The sequence below is a fragment of the Girardinichthys multiradiatus genome, chromosome 21 (genome assembly GCF_021462225.1).
Source record: "Girardinichthys multiradiatus isolate DD_20200921_A chromosome 21, DD_fGirMul_XY1, whole genome shotgun sequence".
In the NCBI taxonomy this organism is placed as follows: domain Eukaryota; kingdom Metazoa; phylum Chordata; class Actinopteri; order Cyprinodontiformes; family Goodeidae; genus Girardinichthys; species Girardinichthys multiradiatus.
The window spans coordinates 24,684,933-24,702,158 of record NC_061813.1 but is presented as its reverse complement, the minus strand read 5'-3'; the positions used below and the strand labels follow the sequence as shown (position 1 = coordinate 24,702,158).

Here is a 17,226-nt window from a genome sequence, read left to right as displayed (position 1 = left end):
GAACTAGATAATATTAAAACAAGATTTAAAGCCCAAATAATAAAATACACACAGTGTGAACTTTTTGCCTTTGGTTTTTTTAATCATTACTGCAGAAGGCCATCTGAAGACAAGCATTGCGAATCTTTAACTAATATGAACAGATGTGTTGAAGAAGATAATATCAAAAACAAACAAATATTCCAGTATAAAAGAAAACAACAGAAACTGTTAGGCAACTGAACTGGTATGACCTATGAACCAAAATGCTGAATCCACTGGTTTTCTAAGCAGAACCTTCATACAGCTGTGTTATTAACATGTTTAGTTTTTCTAATAAGAACATGGACAAACACGATTGAATCTCTCAGTTAAAATTATTTCTTTTAAAGTACAGTGAACTGTTTCAAGTTTTCAAACACCTGCTTACTGATTTTATTTCAGGGATAATTTTGAGGCTCATTTTTAGAAAAGACCTGAAATCACATTAGCTTCATTCTAAAATATAGCATCTGTTATACATATTTATATAAATACAAAACAGGTAAAATATAAAGACCTTCTTCCAATCAAACTCACTTTTAAGTGCACGTTATTCTCCGTTGCTTGCTTTGGCTTCACAGAACAACAAAACCCCTTTTTTTGTATAACTTTTTCCCTTTAGTCAAAAACATGTTGCAAAGGTTAAGGCAAATAACCTTAAGGCAAATAACCCCCCCCACCCCCCCAATTGGGGAGACTTTATTGGAATGAGTCATCCGAGGGCGGGGCGTACGAGAAACCCAAAAAGGCATCATCAGCCTCCATAACACTGGCGTTGACAATGGAATGTTCTTGAGTCCAGCAGATGGAGTTGGGAACCGTCTCCTCCGTGAACTCAGGATCAAAGTTTGTTATATCGCAGGATGAGTTCTGTCAAAACATTTAAAACATGTAGGGCTAAAAACACAACAATGATGCTCATTTGTTTACATAATAAACACACGGAAAGGGCTAAATATAGTGTTAAATTACACATAAGTAAAATGCAATGAAGGAAAGCGGTGTCCTTTAAAATGAAAGCTTATTAAATATATCAAACTGCATGAGCATAACTGGATTTTTATCTCATAAAGGTTTCAAATTTTAAGTAAAACCCTAAAAGTTTTTTAAAATGCAGAATACTGTACAATTTGCTATTTAAAACAACATAAATTGCTACAAAGGACCCAGTCAAGGCAAATGTGAAGGTTTGAATTACTGGAAGAACCAAAATATTTACCACATTAGGTTTAAATGGGGGAGGGATCTTCTTTTGTTCCAGATCATTCCAGTTGATTGATGAGAAGAAACTGTGGGTTTTGATCTCATTCTGAAAAAAAAAAAAAAAACACCAAACATATCATGACTTCCTACACATTTTTCATGTCTAAATTCCATACTTTTCCAAACTCACATTTCCAGACCTCTCTGTCCCTTTAAGGAACGGACGATGGAGGGAAGGATGCAAGGGTTGAAGGAACAAAGGGAGGGACCAGATGAAAGACAGAAGGAAGATAGGAACAAAGAAAGGAAGGAAGTTGGATGGATGGTGGGCACATGAAAGAGTGGACAGCTGGATGGATGGAGACAACTTTTAGACAACGGGAAAAGGAATAGAGTGGAAGTCCTATTATATCTCCAGACTATTTTTCTTTTTCCATACTTATCCAGGCCTGCAGAAAAAAATAATGAAATTCCATACTTTTCCAAACTATGACGAAACCCCTGTTTCCAGGTCAGCCAGCAGAGAGAGCTAAAAACACATACAAAAAACTGGTCTGCAGAAGCCTTCATCCATGTTTATATTAGGCCTGCCTGTTATGGTGGAGGGCCACGTCTTTGTGGGTTCCCAGTTATGCCAAAGCCTTCCCATCTCTCTGATGTTAAAAGCAGGTGATACAGGTAATACACCCTAAATCTACTTTAACTTCTCCACAACTTATTCCCTAAATCCTAAAGGCAAATGGCCGACCTCGATTTTATTTAGGGGTATCGGGTTTAAAGGTGCTGAATGCAACTGTATGGCACACTTTTCACATTGTTATTTGTAAAAAACAGAAAATTATTGAAAACCACGTATCATTTTAAAAAAAATTACACAACAGTTTTTGTTGATCTATCACATAATATTCCTGAATGATACATTAAACTTTGTAGTTGTAGGATGAAAAACTGTAAAAAAAAAAAAAAAAAAGTTAAAAGTGGAAAGGAAAGGTAAATTATGACTCACAAAGTCATCTCTGGAGCCCAGTCTGTGTGTGCAATCTTTCTCCAGCAGACCCTGAAGGACAGACCAGGCTATGCTGGAGGCTCCAGGACGCATTGCTAGGGGTTTGTGGAGGATATTGTCATACATCTCATGTGTGTCCCTGCTGTAAAAGGGCGGCTGGAACATAACAAACAGCATTAGCATACCTGTGACACCGTGTGATAATTCAAAACTGATTCAACAACTAAAGTGAAACTCACTAAACCAAAGAGCATTTCATACAGCACAGATCCCAGACACCACCAGTCCACAGTGTTGTCATACGGTTGCTTCCTAAGGACTTCTGGAGCCAAATACTGAAGAACAAAAAGATTAATATGACATGACTTGATAGAAAGTTTTAGTTTAACATTTTTGTGTCGATGCAATCTGTTTTCCCTGTAAAAAACTAAGTCATACAAATGATTTTAACGCATTTAAAATGGACTCAAAACTTCTATTTAGGCTGGAGCAAACAACAGACATGCTACCTCAGGAGTCCCACAAAACGTAGAGGTGGTATCTGTCTGGGAAATGCCCTCCTTGCACAACCCAAAGTCCGTCAGCACGATGTGTCCCTTCAAAGACAAGACGTGGACATTTTTAGATAACGTGCCACACAAGCACTTCAATATCCCCCCGGACACTGAGGCTGCCATTGTTGCCAGGAATGCTGGCAGCAATGTAGCTCGGTCAGTCCCATTCACCGGTGCCTCACAGGACAAGCAGGACACAGTAAAAACCTAATCCAATCACATGCCTCACATCCAGCTGGGACAGGAAATTACAGCGTCGGGGCAAAAGTATTCCTAGAAAACTGGGATAAAAAAAAAAATCACAGGATGGAGTGTGACTCCAGTGTGTATTTAGGGTTGAAATGAAAAATCAACTCTCACCTCATGGTCAAGCAGGATATTTTCTGGCTTTAAGTCTCTAAAAGAAAAATAAACAAAAAGACATAAACACCTAAACAGTGTTACGCACAAACCTGTTCAAATCAGCATGTTTGTGATTAGCTGTAACACACAGGGTTTTAACTTGGATAACTTAAACTTAGCGCTCTTTATTGTGGGGCCAATAAATGACATTCTAAGATTTAAACGTATACTCGAATGGTAAATATATTTAGATCAAGCTTCAGCTACTTTACACAGAAAAAGTTGGGATATGAACTCCCAAAACCAAGAACTGGTTGTCTGCTGGTCAGGCTGTCAACTACACAGCCTTTTTTTCTCCTGACCATTGAACGTGCGAATATTGTTGATATAACAGCACATAGATTGTCTTCTCAGATGACATTTTTAGATTAAATCATGATGAAGTACAGCATTAATAAGTTTTATTTTAAATCATCTTCATTCAGCTTTAAAAATGAAGGTTATTTAACAAATATAACACCGAATCACGTTTCAAACCGAATTTGAGTCGTTTTGTGAAGAGATGACGATAAAAGGAGTACATGTGGCTGTCAGCAGATGTTTAATTAAATTAAATTGGCTGTGAGGCCATAGAACAGAAGAGGAACAAGAAGATGTGACCTAATCAGTCCAGACCAGACATGTCAATGATACACAACGATGCATAAAATATGCAAATGTATGAACGGTGTCATCCATCAACATTAAACTAGTTTTCATAGCAGATCATATTGAGAAAGTGGATTTAATTAACAATTTTTACCTATATCTCTCTTTATATCAATTAACCCAGTTTTAATCGGTGTGAACTGAATTTAGATCTATTTTCTAGTTTTTGATCTGTGCAATTTCACAACCTTGCACGCAATGACTTGCAAAGGTTTTCATATCTCTTGCATCTGTCCACATTTTGTCATGTTACAAACTTCAATGTATTTTACCATTCTGACTTAATACTTAGTAGAACCAGCTTCTCCTGCACTTACAACTACAGTGTTTGGAGTTTCTCAACCAACTTTGCAGACATAGTCTGACATTTCTGCCTGTTCATTGCAAAGTAGTTCAAGTTTAGTTAGATTCTTAATTAAAATTGGGTCTGGACTTTAACTGGGCAACTAACAACACAAATGACCGTTGATTTGAACCATTCTGTTGTAGCTCTGGCTGTATGTTTAGGGTCCTGCTGAAAGGTGAACTGACCCAGTCTCAGGTGTTTTGCACCTCCAACAGGTTTTCTTTCAGGAATGTTTTGTCTTTAGCTTCATGCTTCTCTCAATAAAATGTGACTAACTTACCTGTTCCTGCTGTATAAAAGCCTCCCCAGAGCATGATGCTGCCACCACTTTGATTGTGGGGATAGTGAGTTTTTCTTGCCACTCTTCCATAAAGGCCAGATTTGTAGAAAGCATGACTAACAGTTGTTTTGTAAATAGATTACCTGAGCTGTGGATCACAGCAGCTCCTCTAGAGCTGGGGCTCTTGGCTGCTTCTCTGATTAACCATTTCCGTCTGTTTAGATGGCCAGAAATGTCTCAATTGTGTCTCCACAGCGTTATCTCTGACCTGTCTGCTGTGCTCCTTGGTCTTCATGATGCTGTTTGTTCACTAATGTTTTTGTAAAAACCCCGGAGGCCTTCACAAAACAGCTGGCAATTGGTTGCACTTTTATTTAGACGTATCCAAGTGGGGCTAAATGCCAATACATGCTAGACTTTAATGTTTTTATAAGAAAAAAAAAAACCTTTTCTATGTCCTTACCACTTCACAATTATACACTAATTTGTGTTGATCTTTCACATGAACTCCCAATGAAATAATTGAGGTTTGTGTTTGAAATGACAGGAAGTAAAAATGTGCTATTATTTTTTTTAGCACATTTCTCAAATATGCCAGAAAAGCCTCAACCCTAAACAAAGCGTGGTTCAGCGTACCTGTAAACAATGTTGAGAGAATGCAGATGCCCAAGCGCGCTTGCCATTTCAGCAATGTAGAACTTTGCTCTGGGTTCTGGAAAGGTCCGTTCTCTTTGTAGATGGAAGAAAAGCTGGAATGAGAATATTCCAATAAGTTTTTCTGAAGACACAGCAGCATACCCTTGTTTTTATCTAGATTTAAAATCCAGTGGTTTGATAATGTATCTGAAGAGTCTACAAGTAGGCAAGAGGCAGACCTACAGGGACGTAGGCTGCTGTTAGTCACTCTCACGGTCACAAATGGCAGCTTTAAAAAGACTGAGAATCATACTCGACAGATCTCCAGAGGAAGTCGCACTCAAAAGTCACACTCTTTGCTCAGAGTTATGCTGTCATTTCTAAAAGGAATTTCACACACTCAGATGTTTGAACCAGGAGGAACACAGCTCCAAGGTCATGTCAATCAAAGCTGCTCCATATTTATATCCTGAATTACTTCATTCCACAGCTGAGTCATGTGAGTCAGTCTTGTGTGAGCGCCTTATTTCCCCACTAACTGAAACGACTCACTTCTCCTCCGTTGACGAAATCCAAGACGAAGTACAACTTGTCTGTGGTCTGAAAGGAATAGTGAAGCCCGACCAGATAGGGATGTTTCACATTCTTCAGCAGCACGTTGCGCTCTGCCATGATGTGTTTTTGCTGATTGGGGGAATAACGTACAGGGAGGGTTACGACATGGATCAGCAAGACCAACAGGTTCACATGACCCAACGCAGCAGTGATTTGTAAACTTACCTCTTTTCTGTTGAGAATAACCTTTTTCTGCAAGACTTTGACTGCGTAATATTTTTCGTCGTGTTTTCGTTTGGCGAGGAAAACCTGCGTTGCAAGGAGAACGAAGCCTATTAGACGTCGCACAGGGACGTAACCAAAGTAATTCCCGAAGCGACTCTCACTTCCTGAATGGAAAGGCCAACACATGCAGAACAAAAACTTGGCTGTTCCCCAGCACAAAACACAGGCAGTATTCATATTAACCAACTTTAACACATAGATGTCTAAAAGATTACTGCTAAAACAATTTGTGTGGTTAGTCTTTATGTGATAGGAACTCTTGTTTTTCTCGCTCTAAACACCAATTTCAGGGTATTTTACTGGGATTACATTTGACAGACCAAAACGAAGTACTGCATGATTGTGATTCGAAAGGAAAATTCGAAATGGTTTTGAAATATTCTTACAAACGCAAATCTTAAAAGTGAGGCATGCTTTTGCATTCAGACCCCTTTACTCTGATACCTCTAAAGAACTCCAGTTGAACCCCACGTCTCCAGAAGTCGCACTATATACTAATTAGGTCAATTCTGAGGAACATTTTATAGCCCCTGACTACATTTAGAGGTATCGGGCTGAAAAGGGTCTTGGCACCTATGCATGCTACACTATTCGGATTTTTCTTTGTTCCCTTCACTATTCAACCGTTTACCACTTAGGAGACTTCTTCAGGCAATGTGTTTAAATAAATTTTATTTAGGGGTGTCATATTAAAAGGGGTTCAATATATAATAGTACATTACATGTTTCAGATTATCTTGTAAAAAAAAGAATAAAACTGTCTTCAGAATGAACTCTCCTAATAATTAGGGGACATTTTAAGGCAATTAGTTGACCTGGACTTTATTAAGGGGCATTAGAGGTAAGGAGGTCAACTAATTGCCTTTTTGATTATTTTCATTAGTTAGAGGTCTTCTTAAGGCAGCTGGTAGTACTGGATTTTATTTAGGGATATTAGAGTAATGGGGGTTGAATACATTTTCCTTCAGATTCCCTCTGTTTACTTATAAGGTGACATTTTAGGCAAATTAGTTGAACTATTTGCATGCTACACTTTAGATTTTCTTAGTAAAAGGGTTTTTTAAACTAAATTCACTAATTAGGTACTTTCTTGGAGCTTTTTAAAGCAATTGGTCCAACTAGGTTTTATTTAGGGGTGTCAGAGTACAAATTGCTGTACTAAATAAATATGCAAACCACACTTTCCATATTTATGTTTGCAAGGAATTACACTTCATTACAACTTCAATATTAAGCACCACTTTAAGTTAGTCTACCACATAAAACAGACTGAAGTTTTTGGTTTCACTGTAACAAAATGTAAAAAAAAATAAAACATTCAAAGGGTATGAATACTTATGCAAGGGACTGCATATGTCCCAGTACTGCAGGGTTTCCGTACCTTTCCAAAACTTCCCTTTCCTATAACCTTTAAAAAGTCAAAGTCTGTAGGTTTTGCCCTGAAAGAGAAAGATATGTTAATGTTACCAGGGGATAATTTGTGCCCCTACTTCATGAAGGATTAAATGCTTAATAAAAACTATGCACAAAAAATGAACGTAAGCAGGAAACGTACTGTGGATTTCCAGAGGGTCCCAGGTTAATGTTTCTGGAGGTAGAGCTGTGCTGTTAAACACCAGACAAACATTATCTAGATTAACTACCAGGACATAACAAACCGAGGAGGAAAGCTGCGATAGGATCTGCACACCTGCAACAAGCATATTTAGAGACATCCAGACTAAGCAGGATGCAATAAAACACAACCATGGCCTATTTCATGCATCTGTTCACATGCTGCATTCAGCAGTGAAATAAACCCATAAAGCATGATCCAGGAGGAGTCTTTAATGTTGAACTTACTTTGTCATCCTCATCCTCAGAGGCATCTGAAAGTTGGTGCATTCTGTCCATTAGAAGGAAGCTCCTTACATCTTCGCTGTAATGTATAAAATAAAAACAGCAGTAAGAACCTCTACAGAAAGCAGAACCAAATATGTTTACAGTAGTAATAAATGTAGTTTCAAGGGATTTCCAGTCAGAGTTCAGAAGAAGATTATCTTTTAAAAAGGTTAATAAAACACAAAGGAGGATGGAAACGGTTGATTTCAACCCGCCACATTTTTTTTTTTAAATCCACCCAATCTCATGTTAGAAACTAATTTACATTTCATTCAGTGCGATAAATATTTGCAGGACAAAATTCATATTTGCTGGATAAACATTGATGGCAGGCGAACCAGTGAGGGGTTGTTTTCTGAGTCACCAGGTTTGCAAACATCTCAGGCAGAATCTTGGCCCTACTCCTTTCTTTCCTTGTTCTTATTTTATTTAAACAAATTACACCTCAACAAAAACGAAGGCAGGAAAGTGTCCCTTTCTCACCATTCTTTTCACTGATGGTGTTTGAGCAATTCTATCCTTGGGCAGATCTAGCTGACTGATCCTATCCATGTTGGAGGAGAAGATGGAATGAAATGAATTATTTGTGCTTTATATACAACTTTAAGGTCAGGAGAATCTAGAATTGATCAATGGATCGATTGATTGATTGTAATATCCGTCCCACATGGACACATAACCAATCTGCGGCAGCCAGATTTTGCCTCAATGACATTAAATCTCCTTCTAGGTTTGATGCTTCAGGATTTTTGGCTGGTATTCGGTCTCTCCACATCCCAAGAAATCCACCATAAAACTAAGTATTTGGCATCAAATTATTCCTCTCCACACCGTATTTGCAGAAACACTTACTGGCTGGATAGCTGAGGATGTGAGACAATCCGCTTAATGAACTCGTGCAGCCCCGCTCTTCGTTGCTTGATGAATTCTGGGTGCATATTTGAACAGAAACAATAGAAAACACATCAGCACGTTTATCAGAGCTTTCAGTTTAGCCGTCGTACTGGCAAACACTTACCTGGGTCAAAATTGTCCCCAAATATCCTTTTTGCCGGAATTTTCAAGTTCATCGATGGAAACTGTTTTCTTAACTGAATCAGAAAGAAAAAACGTAACGTAAAATTTTATTATCAAAAGTCCACCGGTTACAGTCCTTCATGGAGTTTAGTGGTTGGTGACAGAAAAAAAGTTACATAGATATTAAGAATAACCTTGTTATGCATAACACAATCAGGGTGGGGTGGGAAATACACAGGCGGATGGGAAGGGAGGACTGCACTTTGTTTCAGACTTCACTGATGGAGTGGGTGCGTGTTATTGGTGACCTAAACCAGATACATGTACTACAGTCACATTTCAGTATTTCCAATGAACATTTTATAGCTTTCTTCAGGTTTCATAAGATAAAATTTCATATTTTTATGATTTGGGTGTGTATGATGACCTGGAGAGCTTTCTTTGGACTCGAGGAGGCAGGGCTCACAGGCCCCTAGTACTGGTACTACAAGCATAATATGGAAATGGGAGGGAGAGCTTGGCAATCTGTACACTGATGATGACTGGGAAGAAACCATACTTGTGTTTAGATCCACCTTTACCTGTAAAAGGTTGTAGGAAACTCAGTATAAAATTCTACATAAAATTCTTCTCCATGCATCACCTCTACATACAAAATGCCAAAAGGAAATTGGCACATTACGTTTGGATTTGTCAGTGAATTAAATTAAGTTCTGGGGTGCTTTATCTCAAGAGCTGAGGGGCATCTTCAAGGTCTGGGTCAGGAAAGACCCTGCATGTTTTAGTCTGGGTCGTCCCTCAAAGGCAAGTATGCTTACTCCATCACAGTATAAATTATGCAATATATTGCTACTCCTGGCTCATAAAGGTACTCTCATTAATTTGAGAAAAGATAAACTACCTACTGTCACACTGTGGTAGAGGGAAATAATTAGAGCCATCTCTCATGGGAAAATATGTGATGTTTTAGGCGGAAACGAGGAGCCGTCTACTAAAATCTGGTTTCCTCTGTTTAACCCCTTACCTGATGAACTATCACGCCTGTTGAGGAGGGATCAGTTATTATTATTATTGTTTTTCATGTTTTGTTCTTGTTTTTTTTTGTGGATGGATTATTTCCTGTTTTGTAGTTATAAGTGATTCTCAGGGTATCTCAGTTTTTCTGTTGTTTTGTTGAAAACTAATAAATGTTTTGGAAAAAAATAAAAATGAAGAGTCTACCGTTAGCATACCTGTTGATATCATTATGTACAACAAACAATTCAATTAAAGACTCAAATTTGCCAAGTTGCACATTTAGTTATGAAGCCAAAATTGGACCCACTGTGTTGTAGAGTTTATCAAACTCTGCATATCGCCTGAAGACGAACCACTCCTGTCGTCCAACTGACACCATCACTTTGTAAACCTGGGGGGAAAAAAAGCAACAGTTTTCATATGCAAAGTGTCATGTATTTATAAATATATATATATATATATATATATATATACACACACACACACACACACACATATACATGAATGTAGCCAACGCACTGTGTAACGCTTCTTCTTGTCCCTCTGCTCATTGTGGCAGGGTATGCTGACATTAGGGAAACTGGAGTGCTCCTCCATCTTGGAGTCTGTCAGCATTCAGAGGCCCTGGGTCATGAAGTAATGAGCTCTCCTGGGTAAGGCTTCAAATGTACAAGCGGCCATTCCCCATGCTTAGACTCTGCTGCACAGAAGGACAGAGGGCAGACAACTCTGAAAAAAAGGAACTGAAACTGGTGTTAGCCTGAGCTCAAAACATGTCAGCCTGTTGTGTCTGTTGAGTCCCACATGCACCATTTAGTCTGGCCTGTGCTCAAAAAAGCTTTTAACTGCAATAGGTTTGCTCTAGTTTTCAATCACACATAAAAGATGAAGAGCTTCTATTCTTCTGCAGGATAGTGTGCGTAAATCAATCAACTCTGACTGCCTCCGACTGTCCCTGCTATAGAAAAGCATCCCCACAACATGACGCTGCCACCACTATGTGTCACAGTGTGGACAATGAATTCAAGGTGAAGGGCAGCCAACCACAGCGTCTGACCAGAGCACGTTCTTCAACCACATTAGCTGTGTCCCCTGTGAGTTTATTTTACCACTCCTCCAGTTCACTTCGCTGATTAAAGCTCCCCCTGGTAGGTTTGCAGTTGTGCCATTGTGTTTCCATTTGTAGATTATAGATTCCTTCCTTGGTCTTCATGGAATCAGGCTCAACTTTGTATCGTCAGTCACATAAAATCCCAATAAAAATACATTAAAGCTTACAGACTTTATGATTCAGGCACGCTGCTTATGTTCGAGAGATTTCTTAAGAATAACTGCTACTAAACTCTTGTTATCTAATCAACGAACCAAGACAAAGATGTAACATGTTGCTTTTGTCGCGGCTCCTTTGCTGAATTTACTTTTCATACAAGAGTGGCCATTTGCAGCTCATGGGGTAGCGACAGTCATCCAGTGGTGACGGTGTCCCACTAACTGCAACTGTAGAAGCTGCGTTTAGTCATCAGTTAGACTTTGTGTTGCATTTCTTTAGTATGAGTTTATAGACGGCTTTTCTAATAGTGCATCTAGGCCTCAATAATCTCTTCTTGTCAGTCAAAACAAGCAGACTTATACCAGAAAGAGCCAATCCATGTAAAATACTGGCCCTTTAACTGAGAAGACTCTAGTCCAAGTTAGGAACACCACCACTAAATAAGATGCAAAGAACTTAAAATAAAGGTATTCAGATTTTTGACCTGTTTAAAGTCAAATTACAGATTTGTTTTCTACATGTCCTGCTACTTGCTTATAGTTTAACCCCACTGCTAGAAACAACCAGGCCCAGAGGTGCTTTCAGTTTCTCAAAGAAGAACATGAGAGCACACTGTTGGCTACAAATGAGTCTGTGAGCCTCGTCATAATGTCCTCAATTTCACTGCTGATGTGTAATTGTCGTCTATTTTTTTTCCCCCTTGTTGCGTATTGCAGAGAGGTTAGAGTCCATTTGTGAAAACCTTCCTCCGCATTCATTCACCCGCTCTGCCATCAATCGCCCACACGCCTCTCACACATGCAGTCTGTGACATTCCTGTTTGTTGCCGAAAGGTTATTGCCTTGCTAAAACAATCACACCCTTAAACCTTTTCACATTCTGTTACACACAGCCTTTTTAAACTGGTTCAGCTGTAAGAAAATCCTGTGCAACTAATTGAGTTGAGTAGTCGCCTATTAATCAAAAAGAGACTAGAGTCCAACCGGGTAAAATTTTATCTCAGAATAAATACAGCTGTTCTGTGAAGGCCTAACACATCCTCCCCACTGTCAAGCATGGTGATGGCACCATTATGCTGTGGGGATAGACAGGGACAGGGAAACTGGTCAGAGTTGATGACAATGGGAATTAAATATCAGGTAGTCCTGCAAGAAAAGAGGTACGTCTTAAAGCGGATCTGAAGGGACATCTGACTGAAGACATGCTGTTGTTGTACGACAGTCTGATGAAGAGGATGCTCAGAATGTTCTTCATTTTATGAAGAGTCATTTGTTGCACAATGATCTCCAGAGGTTCCAGATGAGTCTCCAGAACAGAGCCAGCCTTCTTTATCAGCTTGTTGAGCTTTTTTAAGTCCCTGGCTCTGATGCTGTTTCCCCAGCAGATGATGGTAGAAGAGATCAAACTTTCCACAACAGACTTATAGAAGATATGCAGCATCTTGCTGCAAACACTGAAAGTCCTAAAGTTACTTAGTACCTTAAATGCATTTACTTCCACTTGCAAGTTTATATCTTATTTTAAGTTGGCTTCCATCACAAAACCAGAAGGTGGTATAAATATAATGGCATTGCTCTGTCTAACGTACAGGTAAGCCCAAAATTATTCACACCCCTGGCAGATTTAGCTTTAAAATTATTTTTCTTTCAACCAAGAAGTTTGTTGAGACAGGAATGTAAAAGGAGGATTCTCCAGATACGATTGGATTACTTCCAGCTAGAAAGAAACATGTTGGTAAAGATTTCTCCAAACCTAGATCTCACAGTGGTATGAATAATTATGAGCTTAACTTCTAGACAAAATAACGACACAAGCGGAGTGTGATGACAGGAGATGTGTAATTAGGTTTAAGGCGTACTGTAGGTTCCTCGCACCGTGCGATCTAACCAAATGTAAAACAAAGAAGCACAACCTCGGGGTTATACAATGTCTGCATTGCAACAAAGCCTTTAGTCTACTGCTCTGACTTGTCCATTGTTTGATGCTAGTGAGGTCAGCCCAGTTTGTTTAGTAGATTTTGTCTATGAACCAAAAACCTCCCTGCTGTTTGCAATCTCTCTCTCTGTTTCTGCCGTTTTCCACTCCTGAAGGTAAACGTCTTCCAGCTCGTAGAAACGAGCCCAGTCCAGAACTGCGCTCTCTCTATCGCTGCTACGGCAAGCCCTGCTTTAGTTTCACTTTGATTCCCATTTCTGAAGACAAACGACAGATCGGTGAAATTTTAGATACCCTTCCTTAAGCGAGCTTTGCTGAAATTCTAGTTAGGACAGCGATTCAGCAAAAGTGGTTAAGTTAAGGCCTTTTCCTGTTATGAAACGCTTCAGTTTATGCAACAGAGGCTGGCATGTACTAAACAAATGGTTGGCACTTCCCCGGATCGTCTCACATCTGCTCCCGTTTTCATGGTGAAACGCTCTGAACACACTTTTTTTTAACATTCCAGAAATCCTTCTAAAACGGAGATAACCGGTGATCGCCTTGTGTAACTCGCATTTTATCAATCCGATACTCCTGCAGGTCACCAGCTAACACTGCCAAGTTTATCATAGCTGTTAAGAACAAATCGCTTGAGCGACCATGAGGATGAAAAGGAAGCAGACCAGGTTGTTTTAAGCACATTCCTTCAAGCCCTCTATGCTCAACATGAGTTAACTTGTGGTGATAGGCTTGACTACAACAGAGGATCTGAAATAACTTCGCTAGTGTTGAGCTCACCCGCAAATACCCTGTGGGGACATTAAACATATATTCTTACTGCATGTGGTTCTGAATTTCACATGTCAAGGAATCTGAGCCGGAAAAACCAAAGCTGAAGAGACAGTAGGGTGGGAGGCCTGACCTGACGGCTCGGCGGGGTGTGTGGCTTCAGATAAACAAAGCAGTGAGTGTGCAAGATGAGCAAAACTGAAGGCGGGGACCTGTTGCATGAGCAGGATGAAAACCTGTTTGACAAAATAAAACTATTATCCTCACCTAGAATTTTGAGTTATGCAACCGTCATCGACAAGAAACCTCTCGTTTTACCACATGGGTTTGGATCCGACTAGTTTGTTTGGTGAAAAGCCCAATTTTGAACCATTGTTTTTAAGAGAGGACAATTAAGACTAGTTTCACATGTTGGCATCTCATTAAAATGCAGAAGAGACAGATCTCTGTTTGAGGAAGTGCAGCTGGGGAGGCTTGCCTGGCGTGAACTCAGTCAACCTTGATCCATGCAGTCGTTCTCATCCATTAACTCTGATCCTGAACCTGACGTGACAACCCGGGCAACACTTAACACTCAGCACTACACACAGGCTGCGCACAGAGACAACGGCGTCCTGCTACAAAAAAAAAAAAATCTGGTCAACCACAAACTAATACGTATTTTGTTGGAATTCTATCAAATTGTCGAACCAAAGCCAACAGATCTGAAAAAGTGTGGCGTGCATTTGTATTCAGCCCCCTTTACTCTGATGCTCTGAAAAGACGCCAGTCTAACTGTGTGTGGTTTCATCTAAGAATTAATGCATCTGTTCTTTAGCCTTTAAACTGCACCATTTCAGCTGCAATACATTTAACAGATCTGTAAGTAGGACTATTTTTAAAGCAACAGGTTCAAAAACATTCAGCTGAACGTGGGAAACTTTTTTGTGAACTGAAATAAAAATCTTGCAATTTTTTGCATCTCAAAATTTGACTTAAGTTAAAGGTTACAATTGTGACTCAAGTTCATTCATTCTCATTGTTTTAAACTTCTGATATGGGCCAACACCCATGTCTCCTCTTCTTAGAGCAAATCATTGCGGTTTGTTGATTTTATTTACTGATCGAATTAGAATTAGGTCAGACTGGTTTTTTTTCCCGTGGGTATTTTTTAAAAGAGTGCCTGTTGTTTTGAATAATTGTTTCTTTTAATTGGAGCACAACCAGTACCAAATCTACCATTCCTAATAAGTCAGCCATTAAATACAAGTTGGATTCATTGAAAATGTGGAAGGGGTTACTAAACTGGAAACCATCTTCCTCCTACAACCACCTGTTGACATCAAGGAATAAACAACAAAGATTCAAGAGAAAATGAAAAATTGACAGAGGCAGCTTTTTAATAACTTGTAAATAAAAACAAAACAACAGAAGAAGAGTTGCTTTAAAGCGATAGATAATCAGGAGAAGAGTCTTGTTGGAATGGGACTTAAATCCAATCAAGGAACTGGGGAAAACTTAAAAGTTGATGTTGACAGGAGCTTTCCACCCAGTTCCACTGAGCTTGAACTATTTGAACAATGACTAATTATTGACTTTTATTCACTTTACAATTATGCAGCGTTTTGTGTAGATACCAATAAGTATTTTCCAAATCAAGAACAGTGAACAAAAGGTTTAAAGAAAACGTAAGGGCAATGAATGGTTTCAGCTGCTCCAGCATTACTGTGTATTTTTCACTTTCTCAAGTGATTATTCTTAAATCTAAACACGTATTACGTGGATTAGGGGGAAAGTCTCTCCAGCAGAGATCAGGGGAGGGGGGGAAATGAGCCACAGTAGGGAGGAGCTGACCACACACACTCACAGAGAAAATGAAGACATGCAGGAGATGAGACATTGAACAGGATCCAACAAGCTATCATGTGTGTAACAGCCTATGCTCAAAAATCCCACTGTCAAACCCACGCAGTAAAGCGGCTAACTCCACCGCTATTACCCTCTTTTAAACACTATTGTGTCATTTAATGCAACATCTCTAAGTTATACGGTTACTTAAAGAACCATTAAACACTAGGTTACAGCAGAACATGTTACATCGAAAGAGTTGGCTAAAACTACGCTCTGAAAACCAGGACAAGGTAACTGTTGAACATGGACATCACGTACCTTACAGTATTTTGATGCTGCGCTCGCTCCTCTTCTTACTTCCAGAGGGGATATTTCAAACTGCAGCGTTTAAAACGTCCGAACAGCTGACAATTTCCCGTCAGAGGCGAGGCTAAAGCCCCCTGAAGGCCACTCAAACCAAAAGTGTGTTTTGGTCGCTGCCCATGAACGCCTCACTAATGAGAGGGAAGCAGGAAACATCGGGCTTTTTTCTGCCGCAGAAAGTTCCAATGAAATTAGTCACGGGAGCGCGCAGCTCCAACCCACCTCTACGACCAAACTGGGCAGCAACTGTACTTCCGGCGGCGGGTTTTTCAAAATAAAGCAATTTAACAAATTTAAGTACGTGCAAAATTATTCATACGTCAGTCAATTTGCTTTCGAACCTAAACAGGTGTATCAATTAAAAAGATTAAAGCGATTTAAAATAAGCATTCATTCTGAAAAACAACAGCTATTTATCAATTACTATGTGTACTTTATTTGAAAATGGCATGTAGAAAATTATTTATACCCTTCTCAAACATCAATAAGAAAACATATGTATTGTATTGTATTGCTTTATAGCAATTAACCCTTCTCATAATTGTTCACCACATTTGTGCATGTTTACAGTGGTTCTTTAGGTTGCTTAGTGTTGTCAGACTGGTTATATTTGAGTAATTCCTTGATTTTAGAGAACTGACAGTACTCAAACCTGGGTGTGGCTTGTTAAATTAAACTAAACATGTGGCTAATAAAGGAAATCCTCATTTCATAAAATAAATGATGTATGGTATTAAAAGTTGTTTGATGATCTGGGAATATTTAGATGTGATAAGAAAAGCAAAAATAGATGTTCAGAGGAAAATCAATTCCTGTAATCTGTAGGGGCCAAATAATTTTTCAGGGCGCTGTAAATACAGTTGTTCTCTAAAGGCCAGGGTAAGACACAAGAGCCTTGCAGACTTCACAAGAATTGTATCTCGGCCTAAAGTGACAGGCTTGGCAAAGAGAGCATGGATCAGAGAAGCAACCAAAAGGCCCCTAGCAACTCTGGAGGAGATGCAGTCATCCACACCTCAGGTCTGAAGAATCTGTTAACAGAATGAATACTCATTGGAGACTTCACAAATCTTACCTTCATGGAGGAGTGGAGATGAAATCCATTATTTCAAGACACAAATGTTTTATAATATTGCTCCAGGTTTAAATGCACAGGCCATTAACAGGCTTCAGCAGAACTTGGTTTCATGCTGAAAGGGCCGTATC

The 17,226-nt window shown here is 39.3% G+C and overlaps 1 protein-coding gene across 3 annotated transcripts; it reads right to left on the bottom strand.

The window, feature by feature from the left end:
• Nucleotides 1-56: 56 nt before the first annotated feature.
• On the bottom strand, nucleotides 57-16,260 carry sgk3 (serum/glucocorticoid regulated kinase family member 3). 3 transcript variants are annotated; one of them, XM_047349296.1, is made up of 18 exons: nucleotides 15,976-16,260; nucleotides 10,371-10,551; nucleotides 10,159-10,242; nucleotides 8,836-8,908; nucleotides 8,670-8,745; nucleotides 7,779-7,854; nucleotides 7,492-7,541; nucleotides 7,318-7,375; nucleotides 5,877-5,960; nucleotides 5,649-5,780; nucleotides 5,097-5,209; nucleotides 3,145-3,181; nucleotides 2,740-2,826; nucleotides 2,470-2,565; nucleotides 2,231-2,386; nucleotides 1,415-1,573; nucleotides 1,241-1,330; nucleotides 57-891 (listed from the first exon to the last, which is right to left on the bottom strand). In XM_047349296.1, the coding sequence occupies exons 2-18, from the start codon at nucleotides 10,464-10,466 to the stop codon at nucleotides 721-723; spliced, it is 1,638 nt and encodes a 545-aa protein (XP_047205252.1). In that variant the 5' UTR covers nucleotides 10,467-10,551; nucleotides 15,976-16,260; the 3' UTR covers nucleotides 57-720. The 3 variants fall into 3 exon arrangements, with proteins under 3 accessions (XP_047205252.1, XP_047205254.1, XP_047205255.1); XM_047349298.1 differs by having other exon boundaries at nucleotides 10,371-10,548; XM_047349299.1 differs by lacking the exon at nucleotides 1,415-1,573 and having other exon boundaries at nucleotides 15,976-16,255.
• Between the last annotated feature and the right edge of the window lie 966 nt (nucleotides 16,261-17,226).